At 40.6% G+C, this 22781-nt stretch overlaps 1 protein-coding gene across 1 annotated transcript; it reads right to left on the minus strand.

Moving 5' to 3' along the window:
• Positions 1–11927: 11927 nt before the first annotated feature.
• Positions 11928–20030, minus strand: LOC117487405 (zinc finger protein 300-like). Its single transcript, XM_034136017.1, has 3 exons — positions 19938–20030; positions 17205–17325; positions 11928–12881 (listed from the first exon to the last, which is right to left on the minus strand). The coding sequence occupies exons 1-3, from the start codon at positions 19956–19958 to the stop codon at positions 12169–12171; spliced, it is 855 nt and encodes a 284-aa protein (XP_033991908.1). The 5' UTR covers positions 19959–20030; the 3' UTR covers positions 11928–12168.
• Between the last annotated feature and the right edge of the window lie 2751 nt (positions 20031–22781).

Below are 22781 nucleotides of genomic sequence, written 5' to 3' on the forward strand. Positions count from 1 at the left end.
ATACAATCTACAGCCAAAAATCAGCAGGAAAGTCAGTAAACAAGTCTGAACTGATTTTTTAATAAATATGAGGGGTTCTTAGTATCAGCTGACCACAGGTTCTTCGGGGTAGAAGTTAACATTTACCACTACAACCATCATAACCTGACTCATCTGCTCCAGAGAAAGGAGAGAAAAAGAGAGAGAGGAGAGAGAGAGAGAGAGAGGAGAGAGAGAGAGAGAGAAGAGTGGAGATGAGAGAGAGAGAGGAGAGAGAGAGAGAGGAGAGAGAGAGAGAGAGAGAGAGAGAGAGAGAGAGAGAAAGAGAGAGAGAGAGAGAGAGAGAGAGATCAAACTCAATTCTGGGATCTGTGGAACAACTTCAACTTAAAACAACAAGCATTACCCATCCAAAACGATGACATCTGGAGAGAAAATTTTGAAAGTTTGTACAAAGACATACCAATAAGTCTAAATAATTCAGATCAATGTATTACAAAAGAAACTATTAAAGACCACCAAAAGCCCCTTGATTTCCCAATGACTGGGGAAGAGTTGACCACACAGACACAATCTCTCCAGCCAAGGGAAGCTTGTGGCCCAGACAACATTTGGAGTGGCCAAAATCCCGAAAAGTTTGTCTTGTAACTCGATACCTCAAAAGTTCTTGTTCTTGGCCACATGTAGAGCTTGGGGCTGGGAAGCAGTGTCAGACTCGCAGTACAACATCCACTGGACGTTTCGGTTGCTTTTCAACGTTTATTTCCAGCAAACATAAAACAAAATAGGAAAACAATATTTAACATAAACTTAAACAACAGATCCTAATAATCCGTCTTCTATAAGCCTAAGGTTGCGTCTGCGTGTCAATGACGGTATTGCTGCTGCCTGCTGCCCTCCCGTCACACACCGCACCTCCAACTTAAAGCTTTAGCCCTGCCCCCTTCACCTGAGCAAAGCGCACCTCTCACTGAAACAACACATTCTCACTCCCAACTCGGCCTATGTTGACGTTATGTCAGGGTCCCTGTCGTCACTTTCCAACGCAAGGGGGGGCCCTTTAGCGTCGAGTTTCAACTATCAGGGAGTCCCATTGACTTGCATAGAGCTCCCTGAACGTTGGTAATAGACGAGTTGGGATCTGCGGAGAAATGCTCTCCGCAGATCCATTCACACAGCGTTTATCAACCTTTCTCTAACTCAATATCAAGCCAAGGCAAGGCAAGGCAAGGCAAGTTTATTTATATAGCACCTTTCAACACAAGGTAATTCAAAGTGCTTTACAAAAATGGAAGACATTTTAAAAATGGCATTTAAAATCAGTCATTAAAAAGGAAAGATAATAAAATAAACATTAAAAGAAAAAATACATGAATAAAAGTTAAAAGTTACAGTGCAGTTTAAGATGTGAATAGTTCAATTAAAAGCAGCGGCAAAAAGAAAAGTCTTCAGCCTGGATTTAAAAGTAGTAAGAGTTGCAGCGGACCTGCAGGTTTCTGGGAGTTTGTTCCAGATATTTGGAGCATAATAACTGAATGCTGCTTTACCATGTTTAGTTCTGACTCTGGGGACAGAAAGCTGACCAGTCCCTGAAGACCTGAGAGTTCTGGATGGTTCATAATTTAGCAGTAGGTCAGACATGTATTTTGGGCCTAAACCATTCAAAGCTTTATAAACCAGCAACAATATTTTGAAATCTATTCTTTGACACACAGGAAGCCAGTGTAAAGACTTCAGAACAGGAGTGATGTGATCCACTTTCTTAGTGTTAGTGAGGACTCGAGCAGCGGCGTTCTGAATTAGCTGCAGCTTTCTAATAGATTTTTTAGTGAGACCTGTAAAGACACCATTGCAGTAGTCCAGTCTACTGAAGATAAAAGCATGGACAAGTTTTTCCAAATCCTGCTGTGACATTAGTCCTTTAATCCTAGATATGTTCTTTAGGTGATAGTAGGCTGATTTAGTAACTGTTTTAATGTGACTGTTGAAACTCAGGTCAGAGTCCATGACTACACCTAGATTTCTGGCTTTATCTGTTGTTTTGAACATTGCAGACTGAAGCTCAGCGCTAACTTTTATACGTTCTGCCTTGGCTCCAAAAACCATTACCTCAGTTTTATCTTTGTTTAATTGGAGAAAGTTCTGACACATCCAGTCATTGATTTGTTCAATGCACTTACTCAGTGTTTGAATTGGAGCATAATCTCCTGGTGACATTGTTACGTAAATTTGTGTGTCATCCGCATAGCTATGGTAACTTATTTTGTTGTTTTTCATTATCTGAGCCAGTGGTAGCATGTAGATGTTAAAGAGAAGAGGCCCCAAGATGGAGCCTTGAGGTACCCCACATGTCATATTTGTCAACTCAGATGTGTATTTACCTATAGAAACAAAGTTTTTTCTGTCCTTTAAGTAGGACTCAAACCAATTTAGAACTGTTGCCGAAAGTCCCAGCCAGTTTTCTAGTCGGTCTAGTAATATGTTGTGGTCAACAGTGTCAAACGCAGCACTGAGATCTAATAATACTAACACTGAAGTTCTGCCACTGTCTGTGTTTAAGTGGATGTCATTGAAGACCTTTACAAGAGCAGTCTCAGTGCTGTGGTTTGGACGAAATCCTGACTGGAACACATCCAAACAGTTATTTAAATGCAAGAAGTAACTCAACTGTTGAAATACTACTTTTTCAATGATTTTACCTAGAAATGGCAGGTTTGATATTGGCCTGTAATTGTTCATTACTGAGGCATCTAGATTATTCTTTTTTAAGAGCGGTTTAATGACTGCAGTTTTCAGGGCCTCTGGAAAAATACCTGAGTGAAGAGATGTGTTTACTATATGAAGTAGATCTGAGGCCATGCAATGAAAAACATTTTTGAAAAATCCTGTTGGAATAATATCAAGGCAGCAGGAGGAGGATTTCAGAAGTTGAATAATGTCCTCTAAGTTTTTACCATTAATCTGATGGAATTGTGTCATGGTGTTTGAATTGATATTAGGTGGACATAGGGACAAAACATTTGCTGTACCTGATGTAGAGGCACTGACTGCTTGTCTAATGTTCTGAATTTTGTCAGTGAAGAAGGAGGCAAAATCATTGCACGCCCTGGTGGATAGAAATTCAGAGGCTACTGACACTGGGGGGTTAGTTAGTCTGTCGACGGTAGCAAACAAGGCACGTGCGTTGTTTTTGTTTTTGGTAATGATGTCAGAGAAGAAAGACTGTCGTGCGTTTTTCAATTCCAAATTATAAAGGCCAAGTCTCTCTTTATAGATTTCAAAGTGAACCTGGAGATTTGTTTTTCGCCACCTACGTTCAGCTTTTCGACACTCTCTTTTTTCTGTTCTCACGGTCATGGCCTTTCTCCATGGAGATATTTTCTTGCTAATCACTTCCTTTACCTTAGTTGGAGCAATGGTATCTATAACATTTTTAATTTTTGAATTAAAATTATCTACTAGCTCATTTACTGAGATGTTAGCAGGGGCAAGTGTGGATGAGAAATTATGAGTAAACATTTCCCTAGTATTTTCTGTTAAATATCGCTTTGTGGTTACCTCTTTCTGAACATTTTTGTGAACAGAAATAGAGCTCTCAAAGAAAACACAGGAATGATCAGAGAGTGCAACATCAGTCACCACAACCTTTGAGATATTCAGACCCTTTGAGATAATTAAGTCCAGAGTGTGCCCCTTATTGTGCGTGGGCTCCGCCACATGCTGAGTCAGTCCATAGTTATCAAGAACACAAAACAGTTCTTAGCCCCTCTGTCCTGGGGGTTGTCAACATGGATGTTAAAATCACCAACAATGACTAAACGGTCAAAGCCACACTTATTGTAACCCCTAGATTCCACCGGGTCCGTCTGTGGCGCGTTACGGCCCCGTTACGGCTGCGCCACGGCGCTCACGGCGCTCACGGCGCTCACAGCGATCGCGGCCACTCTAGTCAATGGGTGCTATTCCACCACACGCGGCGCGTTACGGCTCAGAAGCGTCCCAGAAGCGTCTCGGCGCAGGGCTCCTCTAAAATTAGGATGAATCCTATTTTTGACGCAACGCAGCCGTAAGGTAATGTCGGGCAGGCAGGAAGTGGAACGTTCAGAGCTATATATACACACACACAAACTAATTTTGCAGACCCTATCCCTCCGTAGTCTTTCAAGTAGGAGGAGAAATGCCAGCGTTCTCCTCCGGTTTACAGGCACTGTGTAAATTATATATATATAGAATAATTATGATGATGAATGCATTTTTTTACCACTAAAATACAGCAACACATCTTTGATTCATGTCGTTTATAACTGGAATATTACAGTTATTATTAACTTTGTCTGTACCAAGTAGCCTGTCCAGGAAATATGCCCAAATCAACAAAAACTGCGAGCCGGCAGGCAAGACGCTCCGCTTCTGAAATGCTCCTGAAACGCGCCCGGTAGGGTATGACGCCGGAGGAGGTAGGACCAAAACCGCGGCGCAGCCGTAACGCGGCGCAGATGGACCCGGTGGAATCGAGGGGTAAGAGAGATTTCTACCGGGAGAAACTCAGCTAAACGCTGCTGTGATTAAAGGAGGGGTAGGTAATTTTGGAGAAACCGGCTCGAGATCGCTAGAATTTGAAAATACACAGCCGGAAAAAATCTGCCACTTCCTTACAGAGCCCCTCCTCCAACACACACGAACGCGGCCACATCTACGAAGAAATATGAACTTTCCCATGATTTATTTCTGTTATTAGGCTTTCTGAAAGTCTGAATCAGATCAGGGACGTCCCAGGATCTGTTACTGTGGTACCAAGTTGATGCCAAAACTCTACAGACTAACTTCGTCCTGTTGTCCAGGGACAATAGAAAAAACCCTATTGTTCCTTATGATAACAATGTTATTTTGTATATTGAATGTTGTGCCTTTTATTTATGCCTCCTAATGTGTGCATTTGTATTTATTTGTCTATGTTTGATTATGTATGTGTGTATATACATGTATATATACACAAACTGTATAGTATACTGTACAGTCTATGGTTAAACCCTGCTTAAATGGTACAACTACGCCGCCTGCTGTTGTAAATGTGAGATTATGGGTTAACCCCATAGCAACCGCGTAGCAACCGCACAGCAACCGCACAGCAACCGCATAGCAACGGAGGATCTTCTGAGGTAAGGAGAAACCGGCTCGAGATCGCTAGAATTTGAAAATACACAACCGGAAAAAATCTGCCACTTCCTTACAGTGAGGGCACGAGATAAGTTTGTGCACAGATGGAAGGCTGACAGGCAGGTAGGCCATCCAGGTATTTTAGCCGGGCCGGCTCAGATGATTGGTCGTGCTTTTTACAGTACTACGGCTTCCACAGATGATATTTTTTTATGGATTTTTTGTCAAAGCACTTCAGATATTCATTGCTATCGGGATGTTAAGAGCATTCCATGGAATATAACAAAAAGTGTATCTCGAGCCGGTTTCTCAAACTTACCTACCCCACCTTTAAATGCCATATTATGTTCCCAACCACTTCAAGCATTATTTCTGAAACAGTATGGAGCTCAAACCTTTCTCTCTTGCAGGGTTTACCACAAGGACATTACGTTACACATATTCTCTCCAGTACAGGTTAGCTCTGACTGTTAGCTAATGTGAACACAGACCATATTACACCCAAAACACGCCGTGCATTGTTTCCAGAGATGGGGTCGTTACTAAAAAAAAGTAATGTATTACATATTACATATTACTTGTAAAAAAAGTAATATATTACACTACTTCGTTACTCTCTACATAAAGTAACTCGTTACTTTACTCGTTACTTTACTCGCAGGGCCGGCCCGCCCCTCCCTACAGGCAGATCACGCAGACTGCTAAAGTTTCAAATGTTCTCTTTAGTTCAGTTTCCATTGTCGCATAAGACTGATCCAGATAGCTCTGACTATGTCCTCTGTCTCCTGCTATCTGTATTTTGCGCAGTATATCTCTGAACGATGCGATGGTGATTCCACTGTGCAAATGGGCAACATTTCCTAGACGACTGCGCGCATGCGCATTGCTTTCATAGCTTATGCTAATCATTTTATGCATAATACACTTTGTGTAAGATTTAATTTTGAGCCCAGAGATGCCGTGCTGTTGAGTTGCAATTATAACTTCCACAAGCTGAATGGTAAGACTCAGTAGCTTGGTGCTAAAGTTAGAATCAGTGGATATGTATTTTGTCGTTTAGTTTTCCATAGCACTCATTCATGCATATTTTACTTTTCCTCAGGACACTGACCATGAAGAACGATTGCTCAGAGGTGTGTCTGTGGCCATCCTCACCGTCATTGAAGATGATGATGCCGCCATATCGCCAAATGTGCGAGACGTGGCTGTTGTGTTGGAAGGGACCATTGTACTGCATGACCTACCAGACCTCTCTACTGCCTTTGCATACCTCTTTGGCCTACTTTATGCAATGAACATGGATTATCCAAAGGAGATGAGGTATACCTTTGAAGCCATTCAGACTATCTTTTACGAGCTTGGCTCTCGACGCTCGCAGCGCATAAGGTCTCGGAAAACAAAGCTTTTGCTGTGAATGTTAATGGGGAAGCCAGACATGACTTTAACCTATGTTTCGCTTGTTCTAGTGCATTGTGGTTAGTGCTCATGTAAAACCTCACAGCATTCATTTCATTTTAAGCATATAAGTTCCCTTCTGAAATAGAGAATCAAAGAATGTGTGGATGTGTAAGTTGCCAGTTCAAAAGAGGGGCATATCCAGTATTTCTACTGTTCAAGTTCATTGTTAGTGATCAGGTAAAACTTCAATGTATGTACATGCACATGCAGTCATTTTAAGCATGAAGTCCCATTTGCCTGTGAAATTGAAATGTATGGAATTGTGAGTTGCCAGTTGACAAGAGGCACTGGATTGTAATTGTTATATTTGTTTATTCTTAAATTCTTTGATTGTGATGTGCTGAAGAGGCTGAGGCCTGATATATCACAATGGTGCCAGGTGTGTGAATCCTATTTTGACCTGATGGATAAAAGCAGAAGCAGAAACGATCCTCAGAATCTGTGTTCAAAGGCCATCGTCATTTTCTGTTTAAAGCAGCTTTGCTAGATGTTTATTATGTCAAGAAATGTCCTTAACTTGTGTTATGTTGCAAAACGTGCATTTTTTCAAATCCATATCTTCAGCATGTGAAGAATGCATGTTATCAACATCTAGCAAAGCTGCATTAAAGGGGACCTATCATGCAAAATGCACTTTTGTACGTCTTTTCTACATGAATATGTGTCCCCGGTGTTCCAGGGAACTCACCAAGTGTCAGAAAACACAACCCTCTCTATTTTCCTCCATACCCAAATCTCTAAAAAAGGGGCTGCAACGGATCTGATAAAACCTGATCCAGATTTGAACACTGTCCTGACGTCAGGACGGTGGCGCTACGGCTATTGGGCCAACTCCACCAATCAGGAGGAGACAGCCACGGCATTGCCGTTCGAAAGCGCTGGAGACGCTGTAGTACATATGCCAGGCCTGTAGGTGGTGCTGTTCTCACTGAATCAGCCCTTGCAAAAACAGAGCTATAAATTGTCAAATTGAGCGAAATGAGGCATGGCTAAAATGCATGATCTGTTTGGTATTTTGAAAAAAAAAAAGTATAAATATGCCTTATGTATGGTCCTACACTATATTATTCAAATATAGCATGATAGGTCCACTTTAAACAGAAAATGATGATGGCATGGGGTCTGCGAGACAGCGAGACACAGAGGAACTCAGGCTGTGAGTGAGTGTGTGTGTGTGTGTGTGTGTGTGTGTGGTGTGTGTGGTGTGTGTGTGTGTGTGTGTGTGTGTGTGTGTGTGTGTGTGTGTGTGTGTGGTGTGTGTGGTGTGTGTGTGTGTGGAAATCCGTTACGTCACTTTACTCAGGAAGAAAAAAATTGAAAAAGAAAAATCCCCAACGAGGCGTTCTGGGGCAGCATAGCAGGTATTTTCTGTGTTAGAGTTTTACTCGCTACAGGGTGTACTTTGAGGGTTTGTGACTCTGCATGTCGTTGTGTCCCTGAGACACTTCACCCCAAAAGTGCTCCTGTGGGGATTGCCCACAGTATTGAGTATGTAAGTCGCTTTGGATAAAAGCGTCTAACAAGTAACATGTTTACATGCAGAAAAAGCTACATAACACACAAGGGGACGGGTAATAACCAGAAAAGCATATGATGAGACCTTTAAAAGAGAGAATGTTTTGTGTGCTAAAGTGGACAAAAGATGGACAAAATGTTCATATAATTGAATTAAATCGTAATAATTAACTGAATAAATAATGGCTCTTTTTTTGTTAGTTCATTTTCAATGTCTGACATCAATGTTGATCACAATCTTCAGCGTGACAATATCTCAATGTTGATTCAATGACTTTTTGCTATCTGAGCCTCCAGAGCAAGTCGGACAAAATGACTAACCATCATGCAACGCACTAGCAAGACGTTGATCGCAATTGCGCAGGTCTGCGCGGGTCTCGCTCGTCTCAAACAAGCCTAATAACTTTTTTAAATCTTTTTATCTTTATGTTTTAAACATTTTTTTTTAAAGTTTTTAACATTGTGGATAAATCCTTGCTCCCGGCAACACACTGAACGTCAACTTTGCCTCCTTATTAGACTCACCCAGTGTGCGAAGTAGTTATAATCGGGGGGGGTCCCCATCTCCCGTTTATTGCGCAATATTCAGGTCGAAGATTTCGCAATATATTCTCAATATTTTGATCAAAGTCAATGCGGAAAACGCGCACTCACACGGGGGGGCATGTAAATAGTGCCTTGCACCCTTCAGGTGGAGGTGAAGGGAATGAGCACTTTTACAGCCTTATTGGCGAGGTGGGGGAACTCGGTCCCTCCTCTCCACAGACAGCCAAAAGTGTGCAAGTGACGTTTTCTGCCAGACACCGTCTCCTCTCTCACTTTAGGTAACTTCACTAAAAATCGATCCATGTTGCCGCTCGCATAAAGTTAGCTGAAGTTAACTAGCTAGAATTCACTGTCTCCCCCCCGGGGAGGCGCGCCTCACACTTTGAAAACTGCTGAGCTAGACGACTGTATACAGAGACGATAGGTTGGGACGTGTCACGTGTGCCGGAGACGATAGGTTGAGACGTGTCACGTGTGCCGGATGTCGCCAATGACGTCATAGGAGCCAAATCCTGGCTTTTTTTTTAGAGATGTGGGTAGGGAGGAAAGAGAGAGGGTTGTGTTTTCTGAAACTTTGTGAGTCTCCTGACACACCGGGCGGGGACACATATTTATGTAAAAAAGACATCAAAAAGTGCATTTTGCATATTAGGTCCCCTTTAAACAACAATGTTTTGCCGCTTCCCCGCTGATCATGTGATTCCAGCTTTACAGTATCAATATGCAGTATTTCAGATAGATGGATGCTTTATTTATCCTAAATTGGGAAATTATGTTGTCACAGCAGCAGTGTTATCCAGCCTTACACACAAGTTAAAAATATGTAAAAGATACAGTAAGATACAAATCTAGTAAAAATACAAATGAACATTAACAGCAAGTATTTACAAATTCACAATAGAAATACATATATCACTTTTTCAGCAGGTTTCTCCAAAGTGTTTGTGAATTTCCGTCTCCTGCTGATGTTCAGGTGTATATCAGTATGTAGTGTCTCTACTTTAAAGAGTCCTCTCCTGCTGATGTTCAGGTGTATATCAGTATGTATCCGTCTAAACGCTACTTTAAAAGAGTCCTCTCCTGCTGATGTTCAGGTGTATATAAGGAATGTAGTGTTCTCTACTTTAAATAGTCTCTCCTGCTGAATGTTTCAGTTGTCTCTCAGTATGTATGTCTCTACTTGTAAGAGACCTCTTCCTGCTGATGTTCAGTTGTAATATCAGTAGTAGTTGTCTCTACTAAAGAGTCCCATCCTGCTGATGTAGTGTATATCATTTGTGTGTCTCTACTTTAAAGAAGTCCTCTCCTTCACTGCTGAATGGATCAGCGTGTATTCAGTATGTAGTGTCTCTACTTTAAAGAGTTCTCTCTGCTGTGTTCAGGTGTATATAAGTATAGTGTCTCTACTTTAAAGAGTCCTCTCCTGCTGATGTTCAGGGGTGTATATCAGTATGTAGTGTCTCTACTTTAAAGAGTCCTCTCCTGCTGATGTTCAGGTGTATATCAGTATGTAGTGTCTCTACTTTAAAGAGTCCTCTCCTGCTGATGTTTCAGGTGTATATCAGTATGTAGTGTCTCGTACTTTAAAGAGTCCTCTCCTGCTGATGTTCAGGTGTATATCAGTGTGTAGTGTCTCTACTTTAAAGAGTCCTCTCCTGCTGATGTTCAGGTGTATATCAGTATGTAGTGTCTCTACTTTAAAGAGTCCTCTCCTGCTGATGTTCAGGTAGTATATCAGTGTGTAGTGTCTCTACTTTAAAGAGTCCTCTCCTGCTGATGTTCAGGTGTATATCAGTATGTAGTGTCTCTACTTTAAAGAGTCCTCTCCTGCTGATGTTCAGGTGTATATCAGTATGTAGTGTCTCTACTTTAAAGAGTCCTCTCCTGCTGATGTTCAGGTGTATATCAGTATGTAGTGTCTCTACTTTAAAGAGTCCTCTCCTGCTGATGTTCAGGTGTATATCAGTATGTAGTGTCCTCTACTTTAAAGAGTCCTCTCCTGCTGATGTTCAGGTGTATTTCAGTATGTAGTGTCTCTACTTAAAGAGTCCTCCTCCTGATGATGTTCAGGTGTATATCAGTATGTAGTGTCTCTACTTTAAAGAGTCCTCTCCTGCTGATGTTCAGGTGTATATCAGTATGTAGTGTCTCTACTTTAAGAGTCCTCTCCTGCTGATGTTTCAGGTGTATATCAGTATCTAGTGTCTCTACTTTAAAGAGTCCTCTCCTGCTGATGTTCAGAGTGTCATATCAGTATTAGTGGTCCTCTACTTATAAAGATTCCTCTCCTGCTGGATGTTCAGGTGTATATCAGTATGTAGTGTCTCTACTTTAAAGAGTTCCCTCTCCTGCTGATGTTCAGGTGTATAATCAGTATGTAGTGTCTCTACTTTAAAGAGTCCTCTCCTGCTGATGTTCAGGTGTATATCAGTATGTAAGTGTCTCTACTTTAAAGAGTCCTCTCCTGATGATGTTCAGGTGTATATCAGTATTAGTGTCTCTACTTTAAAGAGTCCCTCCTGCTGATGTTCAGAGGTGTAATATCAGTATAGTAGTCTCTACTTTAAAGAGTCTCTCCTGCTGATGTTCAGGGTGTATATCAGTATGTAGTGTCTCTACTTTAAAGAGTCCTCTCCTGCTGATGTTCAGGTGTATATCAGTATGTAGTGTCTCTACTTTAAAGAGTCCTCTCCTGCTGATGTTCAGGTGTATATCAGTAATGTAGTGTCTCTACTTTAAAGAGTCCTCTCCTGCTGATGTTCAGGTGTATATCAGTATGTAGTGTCTCTACTTTAAAGAGTCCTCTCCTGATGATGTCAGGTGTATATCAGTATGTAGTGTCTCTACTTTAAAGAGTCCTCTCCTGCTGATGTTCAGGTGTATATCAGTATGTAGTGTCTCTACTTTAAAGAGTCCTCTCCTGCTGATGTTCAGGGTGTATATCAGTATCGTAGTGTCTCTACTTAAAGAGTCCTCTCCTGCTGATGTTCAGGTGTATATCAGTATGTAGTGTCTCTACTTTAAAGAGTCCTCTCCTGCTGATGTTCAGGTGTATATCAGTATGTAGTGTCTCTACTTTAAAGAGTCCTCTCCTGCTGATGTTCAGGTGTATATCAGTGTGTAGTGTCTTCAAAAAGCTCTTATGGTTGTTCTCATACTGCCTGTGCTGCAGCACCGTCTTTTCACACCCTCTGAAACCAGAGCCCAGTCTGCTCGTGATTGGTTAGCTGGGCCACGCTGTTGTGATTGGTCACAGATGTCCCGCCCCTTTAGCTCATCCTGCAGAGCCTTGCTGTGAAAATCCAGTTAAGCTGTTACCTGATTGGTTGTCCATCAAACGGTCTGCTGTAACGTTGAAATAATCTACCATTTTAAGCTTTTCCCTAGAAACAAAACGGCAACCTCAGCGCTGAATGTTTTTACGCATATCATGTAGTGGCAGGTTGACAGGCCCCTTCACAGAAAACTGAATATCCCCTCATGGGATAAATCAAGTTGTTCTTCTTCTTCTGGTTAAAGCTGCTGTTGATCCGGATGGTGTTTCTGCAGGTGGATCCTCAGGTTCTGCTTCCCGGCGAACCTCTTCCCGCAGTGCGTACATCCGAACGGCCGCTCCCCGGTGTGGACGCTCTGGTGCGTCTTCAGGTGTCCGGACTGCGTGAAGCGCTTCCCGCACTGAGCGCAGCTGTACGGTCTCTCGCCCGTGTGAACGCGAAGGTGCGTCTCCAAACTTCGCCCGGATGTAAACCATTTCCCACAGTAACTGCAGACGAAACGACGATCCCTGCAGAACCGACTCATCTCCAATGGGTCCAGTTGGGATCCTGCGAGCTGGAGCGCTAACGGGAAAGCTGGGACGTTTATATCGGATCTGTTGTTGTCGAGAAGTCGGTGAGACGGCAGAGTCTGATTGGTCCACGAGGAACAGCAGATATCTGAGTCGTAGGAGATTAAAGACCCGCCTATTTTCAGCTCAGAAGTCCCGGGAAGCAGCGAGTTCTTTCCTCCCGACGCCCCAACGACGAGGAACTGTTTATCCGGAGACTCACAATCCGACTCCACGTCAAAAACAACGTCTGAAGAGTCGCCTCCTCGGCCTGGAGACCCAGGTGCACTCTGGGAGTTTTGACGCTCCGATGCCACCTCACTGTTCTGGTCCCAGAGCCTCGTTTCCCCCGAGGGTCCAGCTTCACTGTCGTCTGTATCCAACAGCTGCACCGCCGATCCTGCATGAACACATCAACACATCTTTTGGTCATTTGTATGCAAAATAGTCATAAAATACAGTTTTTTAGCCTCTCAAATAGAGAGATTTCCTGTTTATTATCATATTAAAGTGAATATATTTGGGTTTTGGAAGATATTTCAAGACATCACCTTGGACTTTGAGTAAATGGGATGGATATTTTTCACTATTTTCTGACATTAAATAGACCAAACAACGAACAATAACCCACAGATTTATTAATAATCAAAATACTCATTAGTTGCAGTCCTACATGTAGGTAAGACTGTATGAATATGTTACTGATATTATGATTTATAACATGACAGTTGTCCTTATTGGAACTTTTACACATTGTTCTAGGATTCAGAGACTTCAAGCTGATTTAACAATAACACTTAAGAGATAATATAAGAAGATAAGATAAGAAAGTACTTCATTCAGGGTTCCTGCAGGTTCCACCAACGCAAATGTAAGACTTTTTAAGACCTTTTTAAGACCACTTTGAATCGAATTTAAGACTTATTTCACGGCTAGAAAGTATGAAGGAAAATTGCTATCAAAGAAGAAATACGTCCCATAATTACTTACAAAGTAAATGTATTCATGTTCAACATAAGAACGATGACTGAACATAACAGCACACAGAACTGTGTTAGCGTGTTAGACAAAAAGTGTGTGTGTGTGTGTGTGTGTGTGTGTGTGTGTGTGTGTGTGTGTGTGTGTGTGTATTGTTACAGCTCAAATGCATTGCAATGACTTCCATGTTAAAAAAAGACTTTAAAAAGCTGAATGTTTTAAAAAGTATAACATATTTTGAAAAAAGTTGAAAAGTTTTCCCATCATGTGCTGAAAAGGCTGAATTGTTTGATATTTGAATGGTTCCTGCAGCTGAAATTAGGCTGAAGGAGTTAAATAAAGACATTAAATGTAAGTAGTAGTGAATGAATGTTTACAAACACCTGTGTGTGTAAACCCAGAGATGAAAGGTTACCATGGTGACGACTTATGACGATTTACCAACTGCAGCACTGAGTCCCATTAAGAATGCATTGAGGATTATATCTGACAATTCTGCCACCTGTTCAAAAACTATGGCTCCTATCAAAAAATGACCAGACCGTGAGCATCAGGGAACCCCAATGAAGGTTCAAGGTTCAAGGTTCAAGGTTCTTTATTGTCAATCTGACATAGCTACAGAGTAATTATGCAGTTGAAAATCTTATGTCACAGGCTTCTCCAACAATGCAACATGATAACATAACATAATAACAATAAGAGCAAGGGCAATACAAAAATAATAATAGTTATAAAAATGAAATAAAGTTATGATGTGGAATAGTGCAGTATGAGTCTATATACAAGTTATTGGAATGATATATATATATTAGGTATTAGATACATACTACTGAGTAGCAGATGAATGTTGGATGTTGTTTCAACAGTTCAATTGTTTAACAGTCTCACTGCCCGCGGGAAGAAACTGTCTCCGAATCTTCTTGTCCTTGCCAGGATGCTGCGGTAACGTCTGCCAGACGGCAACAGAAAGAACAGTTTGTGGCTGGGGTGATGGGGGTCTTTGATAATCCGTAGTGATTTCTTCCTGAGCCGCTGGGAGTAAAGGTCCTCCATGGATGGCAGCTCCGTCCTGGTGATGTGATGTGCTGTGCAGTTTTCACCACCCTCTTTTTCACCGCCTTACGATCGAGGTCGGTGCAGCTGCCGTACCAGGCCGTCATGCTGCCAGTGAGGATACTCTCTATGGTGCACCTGTAGAAGTTGCAGAGTATCCTGGAATCCATTTTGAACCTCCTCAACCTGCGGAGGAAGAAGAGCCGCTGTCGAGCTTTCTTGGTGATGGTGGTGGTGTGAAGAGACCATGTCAGGTCCTCAGTGATGTGGACCCCAAGGAACCTGAAGCTGCTGACTCTCTCCACCGTAGTCCCATTGATGGCGATGGGGGCGTGTCCCTCTCCCTGCTGCTTCCTGTAGTCCACAATCAGCTCCTTTGTTTTGCTGATGTTGAGATGGAGGTTGTTCTCCTGGCACCAAGATGTCAGGTTTTCGACCTCCTCTCTGTACGCCGTCTCGTCATCGTCTGTGATCTGGCCGATGACGGTCGTGTCACTATGAACTGATATATGTTGTTTTTTTTGGTTTTGTGTGTAAAATGTGGAGATGGGAGCAGTTTGTCTAAAGTGTACTTCTCTCTGTTCTGAAGAAAGTTCCGGAAAGATTTAACATGGGAATCAATTGGGAGCTAGGTGGACTTTTTGTCACTTCATACCCTCAAGAGGCATTTTGATTAATATTTCTTCTTCATTTTTTTTTATTTTCCAACCTAGGACAACGTTTTCCTACGTTTTTCATGAAAAATTATGTCTGAGGAGTGTAGGGTTTGGGAATTATGGCAGGTTTAAAACATTTTTGGGGGAGAATTTGAAGCACTGCTGCACTCTAGACTTAACGAGCTGCTCCATCCACACTAATGTTAAAATCTGAAAAAGGCCTCTCTACCAAGCTCCAAACTAAGTTAAATATCTCAAAAAGTGTAAAAGATATCAAAAATAAAAATCAAGTTTGAATAGCTGAAGGTCTTGTGATCATTTGAAAGTTGGAATGAAGTGTCTAGCTGAAAGTATGTGGAAGGAGTAGCATTTGGCGCAAGGTGTAGGAAAATAGGATTTGAAGGCATCTCCCATTGACTTCCATGTTAAAAAAAGAGTTTAAAAAGCTGAATATTTCAAAAAGTATAACATATTTTTAAAAAGTTGAAGGTTTCCCATCGATTCCTGAACAGGCTGAATAGTTTAATATTTGAATGTTTTCTGTAGCTGAAAATAAGCTGAAGTTATGGAGTGCCAAAGTATAGAGTGGCGAAGTCCCTCCCCTTCCGGTGGACCTCCATGGGACCTTATTTCGGAAAAGTTATGCATTGAAGTCAATGGAGAGAGAAAGATTATCTTTCGATCCCGTTTGAATTGTGCCACGAATTACACATATGATGTTTGTCAATTAAAAGATAATTTTGCAAGTCAAAAAAAAAAAAAGTGTCGTAAAACTGTGAAGTAACACATTTGTTTGTGTGAACGCTCATGAACTACATCTCTTGTCTCACAGAACAACACACGTCACCAAGATGGCCGTCACTACTGTCTTGTCAACAAAACGATTGACTACCCTCACTATCACCACAATGAAACACGTCCTGAAGAATGTCATGCAAAGCTGCCTGCCTGCCTTCCTTTGATTCTCTCTGAACTGCCTGGTCGTTTTAATGTTTTAATGTTTAATGTCAACCATTTGTGCAGATAGCATGAAGTGCAAAAGATCGCCGATGCTAGCGTTAGCATTAGCATTTCTCCCCCGGTCTTAAAGTGTGTATTATAGAATGATCACACCGGTGACAGTACTCTTCAAATGGTTCACGAAATATGACTACTACTCTTACTGTTTAACATTTTGGGTTACTTAATGTTACTTCATGTTAAGGCTAATACAAATGACATGGCTGTAATGCTAACTAACGTGCTAGCTACTAGCTAGGTAGCTAACTTGATCCAGACACTCCTGGTCCTTTCATCAGACGGGAAGCGAAAGAACGAGCAAGACCCATTGCTGGTATAATAACAACCTGGTACTAAGCACACAGGCATCTTGTTAAAGTTATCTTATCTTAGCCAGCGCCATATAGATAGATTCTATCTATATGGCGCTGATCTTAGCTATCTCTTAGTGTCTCAATTGTGACATCACTTACGCGACTCTGGGATTTGTAGTCTTTCTAGTTGCGTATTTTTCATAGTCTTATATTTCAACAGTTTTACGACAAACTGTGACTTTTTTGACATGGAAATGATTTTTTAAGATTGACAAACATCATATGTGTAATTCATGGCACAATTCAAACGGGATCGAAAGATACGTTTTCTCTCTCCATTGACTTCAATACATTATTTTTCCGAAATAAGGTCCCATGGGGCGGAAGTAGATGGGCGTGACTTCGCCACTCTATTGGCTGAAATAATAATAAGGGGAAGAATAAAGATTTTAAGTACTATAGTGGAATGCTGTGGCACAGCATTCCACTAATAAATACCATCATTATACGCAGCGTGAATTTGCCAGACTCCATTTACTATGTTTTATGATCCAGAGAGTGCAGTTTGTATATAAGATGATGATGATGATGATGAAGATGATCAAAGCAGCCTCACACCTACTTCCAGTTCTTCCCACTCTGTGGTTTTAGCTTGATTTGAGACTTCTGCAGTAAATGAATGAGCGACTTCCCGGATATTTAACGGTCTGTTTCCTGTCTCACCTTCCTCGTTGAGAAGCAGATCGCCTGCATCGTCGCTCACTTCCTCTTTCGTGGTTTCCTCCTTTATCAGAACGACAACATCCTGTTCCCTCGACTCCTCTGCGGCTCTGCTCGAGGAGTCCTGAGGGTAGAAAATACAATGGTGACAAAATAAAATGCTTTTTAATTCACTCTTAGAGACTAATTTCAACCAAAACCAACCAATATTTTAAATTGAAAGTACGCCATTTGTGCAGAAAATAACCGAAAAATCACAGCAGGATAAAAATACACTTGAGTTTGTTAAAATAAGCATGTATTCAAACATTAACAGGATCAAATAAGGTGATTCATGTCTCATAAATCTAAAAAATAAATGGTTTGTAGTTTGTAGGAAGAGCTGAAACTATTTTATTTTGATAAGTAATACATTTTTTGGGTCATTTTCCATGCAAAATCGTCATAAAATACAGTTTCCAGCCTCTCAAATGGAGATTTCCTGCGTTTGTCTATTTAATATCATATTAAAGTGAATATATTTGAGTTTTGGAAGATATTTCAAGACATCAGCTTGGATTTGAAGTAACTGGGATGGATATTTTTCACTATTTTCTGACATTAAATAGACCAAACAACGAACAATAACCCACAGATTTACTAATAATCAAAAATACTCAGTAGTTGCAGTCCTACATGTAAGGTAATACTGTATGAATACGTTACTGATATTATGATTTATAACATGACAGTTGTCCTTATTGGAACTTTTACACATTGTTCTAGGATTAAAGAAAAGCACCAACTGTAGTTTGTAAAGTATCGAGACATTGAGCATTCATTCAGAGATAAGGACAGGGGGGATGTGATGGTAAATGTTAAAGGTCCCATGTCATGGCCATTTCTACTGATCATGATTCCATTGTTGAGGTCTACAAGAATAGATTTACATTGTTCAATGTTCCAAAATCACATTGGTTTCTCATACAGCATCTCTGTATAGTATGTGTATTCACTCTCTGTCCTACACGGCTTGTTGGAGCTCCTGCCCCCCCCTCCCTGTGAGCCCAGTGTGCTCTGATTGGTCAGCTCGCCCACTCTGTTCTGATGAGTCCACCACCGTTACAGCTGAACATCAGTGATTATGTGTTACTATGGCGTTAGTTAGCGACCAGGAAATGACACCAGTAATGACAAACAGATGAGAATGCTGCGTGGGGTTACTGGTGTCGTTTCCTGCAGCGAGACACCGCGGAGCTCAGCCTGAGCACACACACACACTCAAAGCCAGGCTGTGAGTGTGTGTGTGCATTACGTCACTATGACCGTTACGTCACTGTGACCGTTACGTCACTGTGACCAGGAAGAAAAAAATGGAAAAATAAAAATGTCCAACGAGGCGTTCTGGGGCAGCATAGACAGGTCTTTTCTGTGTTAGAGTTTTACTCGCTACAGGGTGTACTTTGAGGGTTTTTGACTTTGCAGACCATTTACATGCAGAAAAAGCTACATAACACAAGGGGACAGGTAATAACCAGAAAAGCAGGACATGGGACCTTTAACCTGTTAGGCACCAAGCCTGTTTTTCATGTTTCAGGCTCGAAAATGACATGCCCAAAACAAATGACTACAACTTAACTTCTAAAAGGGTTATATGAATAATTTCTTTTATCAAAGCAAGGTTACATCTGTGAGTTGGATGTAGAAGTGTCAGAATCAATATAGATGTTTTTTATTTTAAAGAAAATTCAGATTTTACATAGTAAAAAACTGTAAATTATAGTGTCCGTCCAAAAATTCTTTTTTACTTATAGTGAAAACTACCCTTGGATGATGGGTTAGTAGACTAAAAGCTTTAGGAATCCAAAGTACAACATATAATAAGTACCCTGTATCAAGATTGATGCAAAACAAGTGACATTTGACCTTTTTAGAGAGGTTTAGCCAAAACCACCCCACCTCTGAGGTGATTTGGGTGAAAATGTTTTTTTCTCCATATCTCTGGCCCCCCTTGGTCGATTGTGATGGTTGACACCTCTTTCTGACCGTTAGAGCCAATAGAATCGAAGGGGGAGGCCCACACACACTCGTTGTGAAGAGAAGAAGTGGGGGCCTCGCGCATGTAATTTAGCATCAGAGTGGACCTATCTCTAGCTCTGACATTTGGAAACGAAAAAGCAGTTTTATTGCTTATGGATTATCAGAAATCATTTCAAAGAGGACACAGATACATTGGATTAACCTATGGATTAACTGCAGCATCGTTTTTTTTATCGTTTTATAATGCCATTGAAGACCAGTTTTGACCAAGGTAAGCCATGTTAGCGTTTCTAGCTACCTAGCTCCACATGTTCTGATGTACGGCTTTTCGTTTATAGCGTCGCAAATGTTTATCACTGAGTGTTGAGGTGGGCACCCCCAGATTCTGTGTCTCCAGCTGATGCAAAACGAGGGGTTGGCTGTGCATCTAGGATAAGTAATAAGGGAGTTATGAGTGAGTTTAGGTGCAGTTTTAGGTTAAATTTTTTCGCTCGTGGCTAATTCAGAGGCTGAGTGTTAGCATTGTGGGTTTTTTTTGGATTTCTTTTTTTAAAAGATCAGTTACCTGAGTTTCTTCCCGTTACATGGATATAAAACATTCATAGTTTATTAAATATTAAGATTCCTTAGACGTTGTTTCCTGCAAATGGCGCGTTTATCCGCCCGGTACCGGGGGGGCGGTGCGTAACAGGTTAAATAAATGGTAATTAAACTCACCTCTTTAATAGCATGGGTCATTTCTATAGCAGTCTCACACACAGAGACTCTTCCACTGCTGGTGAATTCTGTTTTCTGCTGTTTGGCCCCGACTGCAGCTGGGGAAACAAAAAAAACATGTTAAAATATTACAACACAGATCAATTACTACTGAAGTGCCAGTGAAAAGGAACTAACTGAAGAATTGTAATTAAGTACTTTTTTGACATATTTGAAATTTACTAAAGTTTTTCCATTTAATGCTACATTATATTTCTACTCCTCTACATTTCGGAGGCAAATATTGTACTTTTTTCTCCATTACATGTGTTTAACAATTACAGTTACTTTGTACACATAATAGCACATGACATATATATATATACTGATATGGTCATACTGTATACTGTACCATAATAATAAAATACTGTGAAAAGAGTACTTTCACTGTTGATAATTGAAGCTGATAATACTTCTGTACTTCATATTATTCTGAAATGGGTCATTTGTGTACTTTTCCTCCACTACATGTATTTAATCCCTTTAGTTACTTTACAGATGTGGATGAATGATGTGAAATCTAATCAAGTGTTAAATCAGACTTTAGTTCCACCTGGAGTAAATCCACAAGCTACCCTGCAGTATACAAAGTCATTCAAACTAGCTGCACCTTTACCAGCTTTGAGAACACTTTCATGATCAATCATTATAAAACATATCATATATATTATTCTGAAATGGACCAATCTGCACAATGACTACTTTCACTGTCGCTACTTTCACTATATTTTGATGATAATACTTTTCTACTTTCACTTGAGGAACATTTTGAATGCAGGACTTTTACTGTAATTGAGTATTCATACACTCTGGTACTTCTACTTTTACTCAAGTACAAGATCTGAGTACTTCTACTTTTACTCAAGTACAAGATCTGAGTACTTCTACTTTAACTCAAGTAAAAGATCTGAGTACTTCTACTTTTACTCAAGTACAAGAATTGAGTACTTCTACTTTTACTGAGGTACAAGATCTGAGTACTTCTACTTTTACTACGTACAAGACCTGAGTACTTCTACTTTTACTCAACTACAAGACCCGAGTACTTCTACTTTTACTCAAGTACAATAATTGAGTACTTCTACTTTTACTGAGGTACAAGATCTGAGTACTTCTACTTTTACTCAACTACAAGATCTGAGTACTTCTACTTTTACTACGTACAAGACCTGAGTACTTCTACTTTTACTCAAGTACAAGACCTGAGTACTTTTACTCAACTACAAGATCGGAGTACTTCTACTTTTACTCAAGTACAAGGTCTGAGTACTTCTACTTTTACTTGAGTAACATGTTGAATGCAGGACTTTTACTGGGTGCTATATCTTAGTTAGTGCGAATGCTGTTTACAGCATTCCACTATAGTTCTTCGAATCTTTATTCTTCCCCTTAATTAGTGCGAATGCTGTGCCACAGCATTCCACTATAGTACTTCAATTTCTTTATTCTTCCCCTTAATATTATTTCACCAATACTTTGGCTCTCCATAACCTCAGCTTACTTTCAGCTACAGAAACCATTCAAATATCAAACTATTCAGCCTGTTCAGGAATCGATGGGAAACCTTCAACTTTTTAAAAATATTTTATACTTTTTGAAATATTCAGCTTTTTAAACTCTTTTTTTTAACATTGAAGTCAATGGGAGATGCCTTCAAATCCTCTTTTCCTACACTTTGCGCCAAATGCTTCTCCTTCCACATACTTTCAGCTAGACACTTCATTCCAACTTTCAAATGATCACAACACCTTCAGCTATTCAAAATTGACTTTTATTTTTGATATCTTTTACACTTTTTGAGATAATTAACTTTGTTTGGAGCTTGGTAAAGAGGCTTTCTTCAGATTTTAACATTAGTGTGGATGGAGCAGCTCGTTAAGTCTAGAGTGCTTTGATCTCAAAACAGAGTGGAGGTGTGCTTCAAATTCTCCTCAAAAAATGTTTTAAACTTGCCATAATTCCCAAACCCTACACTCCTCAGACATAATTTTTCATGAAAAACGTAGGAAAACCTCTCCAAGGTTGGAAAATAAAAAAGAATTAAGAAAAAATATTAAACAAAATGCCTCTTGAGGGCATGAAGAGACAAAAAGTCCAGCTAGCTCCCAATTGATTCCCATGTTAAATCTTTCCGGAACTTTCTTCAGAACAGAGAGAAGTACACTTTAGACAAACTGCTCCCATCTCCACATTTTACACACAAAACCAAAGAAAACAACATATATCAGTTCATTGGGGTTCCCTGATGCTCACGGTCTGGTCATTTTTTGATAGGAGCCATAGTTTTTTAACAGGTGGCAAAATTGTCAGATATAATCCTCAATGCATTCTTAATGGCACTCAGTGCTGCAGTTGGAAAATCGTCATAAATCGTCACCATGGTAACCTTTCATCTCTGGGTTTACACACACAGGTGTTTGTAAACATTCATTCACTACTACTTACATTTAATGTCTTTATGTAACTCCTTCAGCCTAATTTCAGCTGCAGGAACCATTCAAATATCAAACTATTCAGCCTTTTCAGCACATGATGGGAAACTTTCAACTTTTTCAAAATATTCAGCTTTTTTTAACATGGAAGTCATTGCAATGCATTTAAGCTGTAACAATTCACAGACAGACAGACAGACAGACAGACAGACAGACAGACAGACAGACAGACAGACAGACAGACAGACAGACAGACAGACAGACAGACAGACAGACAGACAGACAGACAGACAGACAGACAAGACAGACAGACAGACAGCAGAACAGACAGACAGCAGACAGACACAGACAGACAGACAGACAGACAGACAGA

This window comes from Trematomus bernacchii, unplaced genomic scaffold, assembly GCF_902827165.1.
Source record: "Trematomus bernacchii unplaced genomic scaffold, fTreBer1.1, whole genome shotgun sequence".
Lineage (NCBI taxonomy): Eukaryota > Metazoa > Chordata > Actinopteri > Perciformes > Nototheniidae > Trematomus > Trematomus bernacchii.

Coding starts and splice junctions, on each gene's coding strand:
- LOC117487405 (XM_034136017.1), bottom strand. CDS start 19,958: ATGACCCATGCTATTAAAGAG. Junction 17,326..19,937: donor TGACCCATGCTATTAAAGAG/GTGAGTTTAATT, acceptor TTCTACCCTCAG/GACTCCTCGAGCAGAGCCGC. Junction 12,882..17,204: donor TCTGCTTCTCAACGAGGAAG/GTGAGACAGGAA, acceptor GTGTTCATGCAG/GATCGGCGGTGCAGCTGTTG.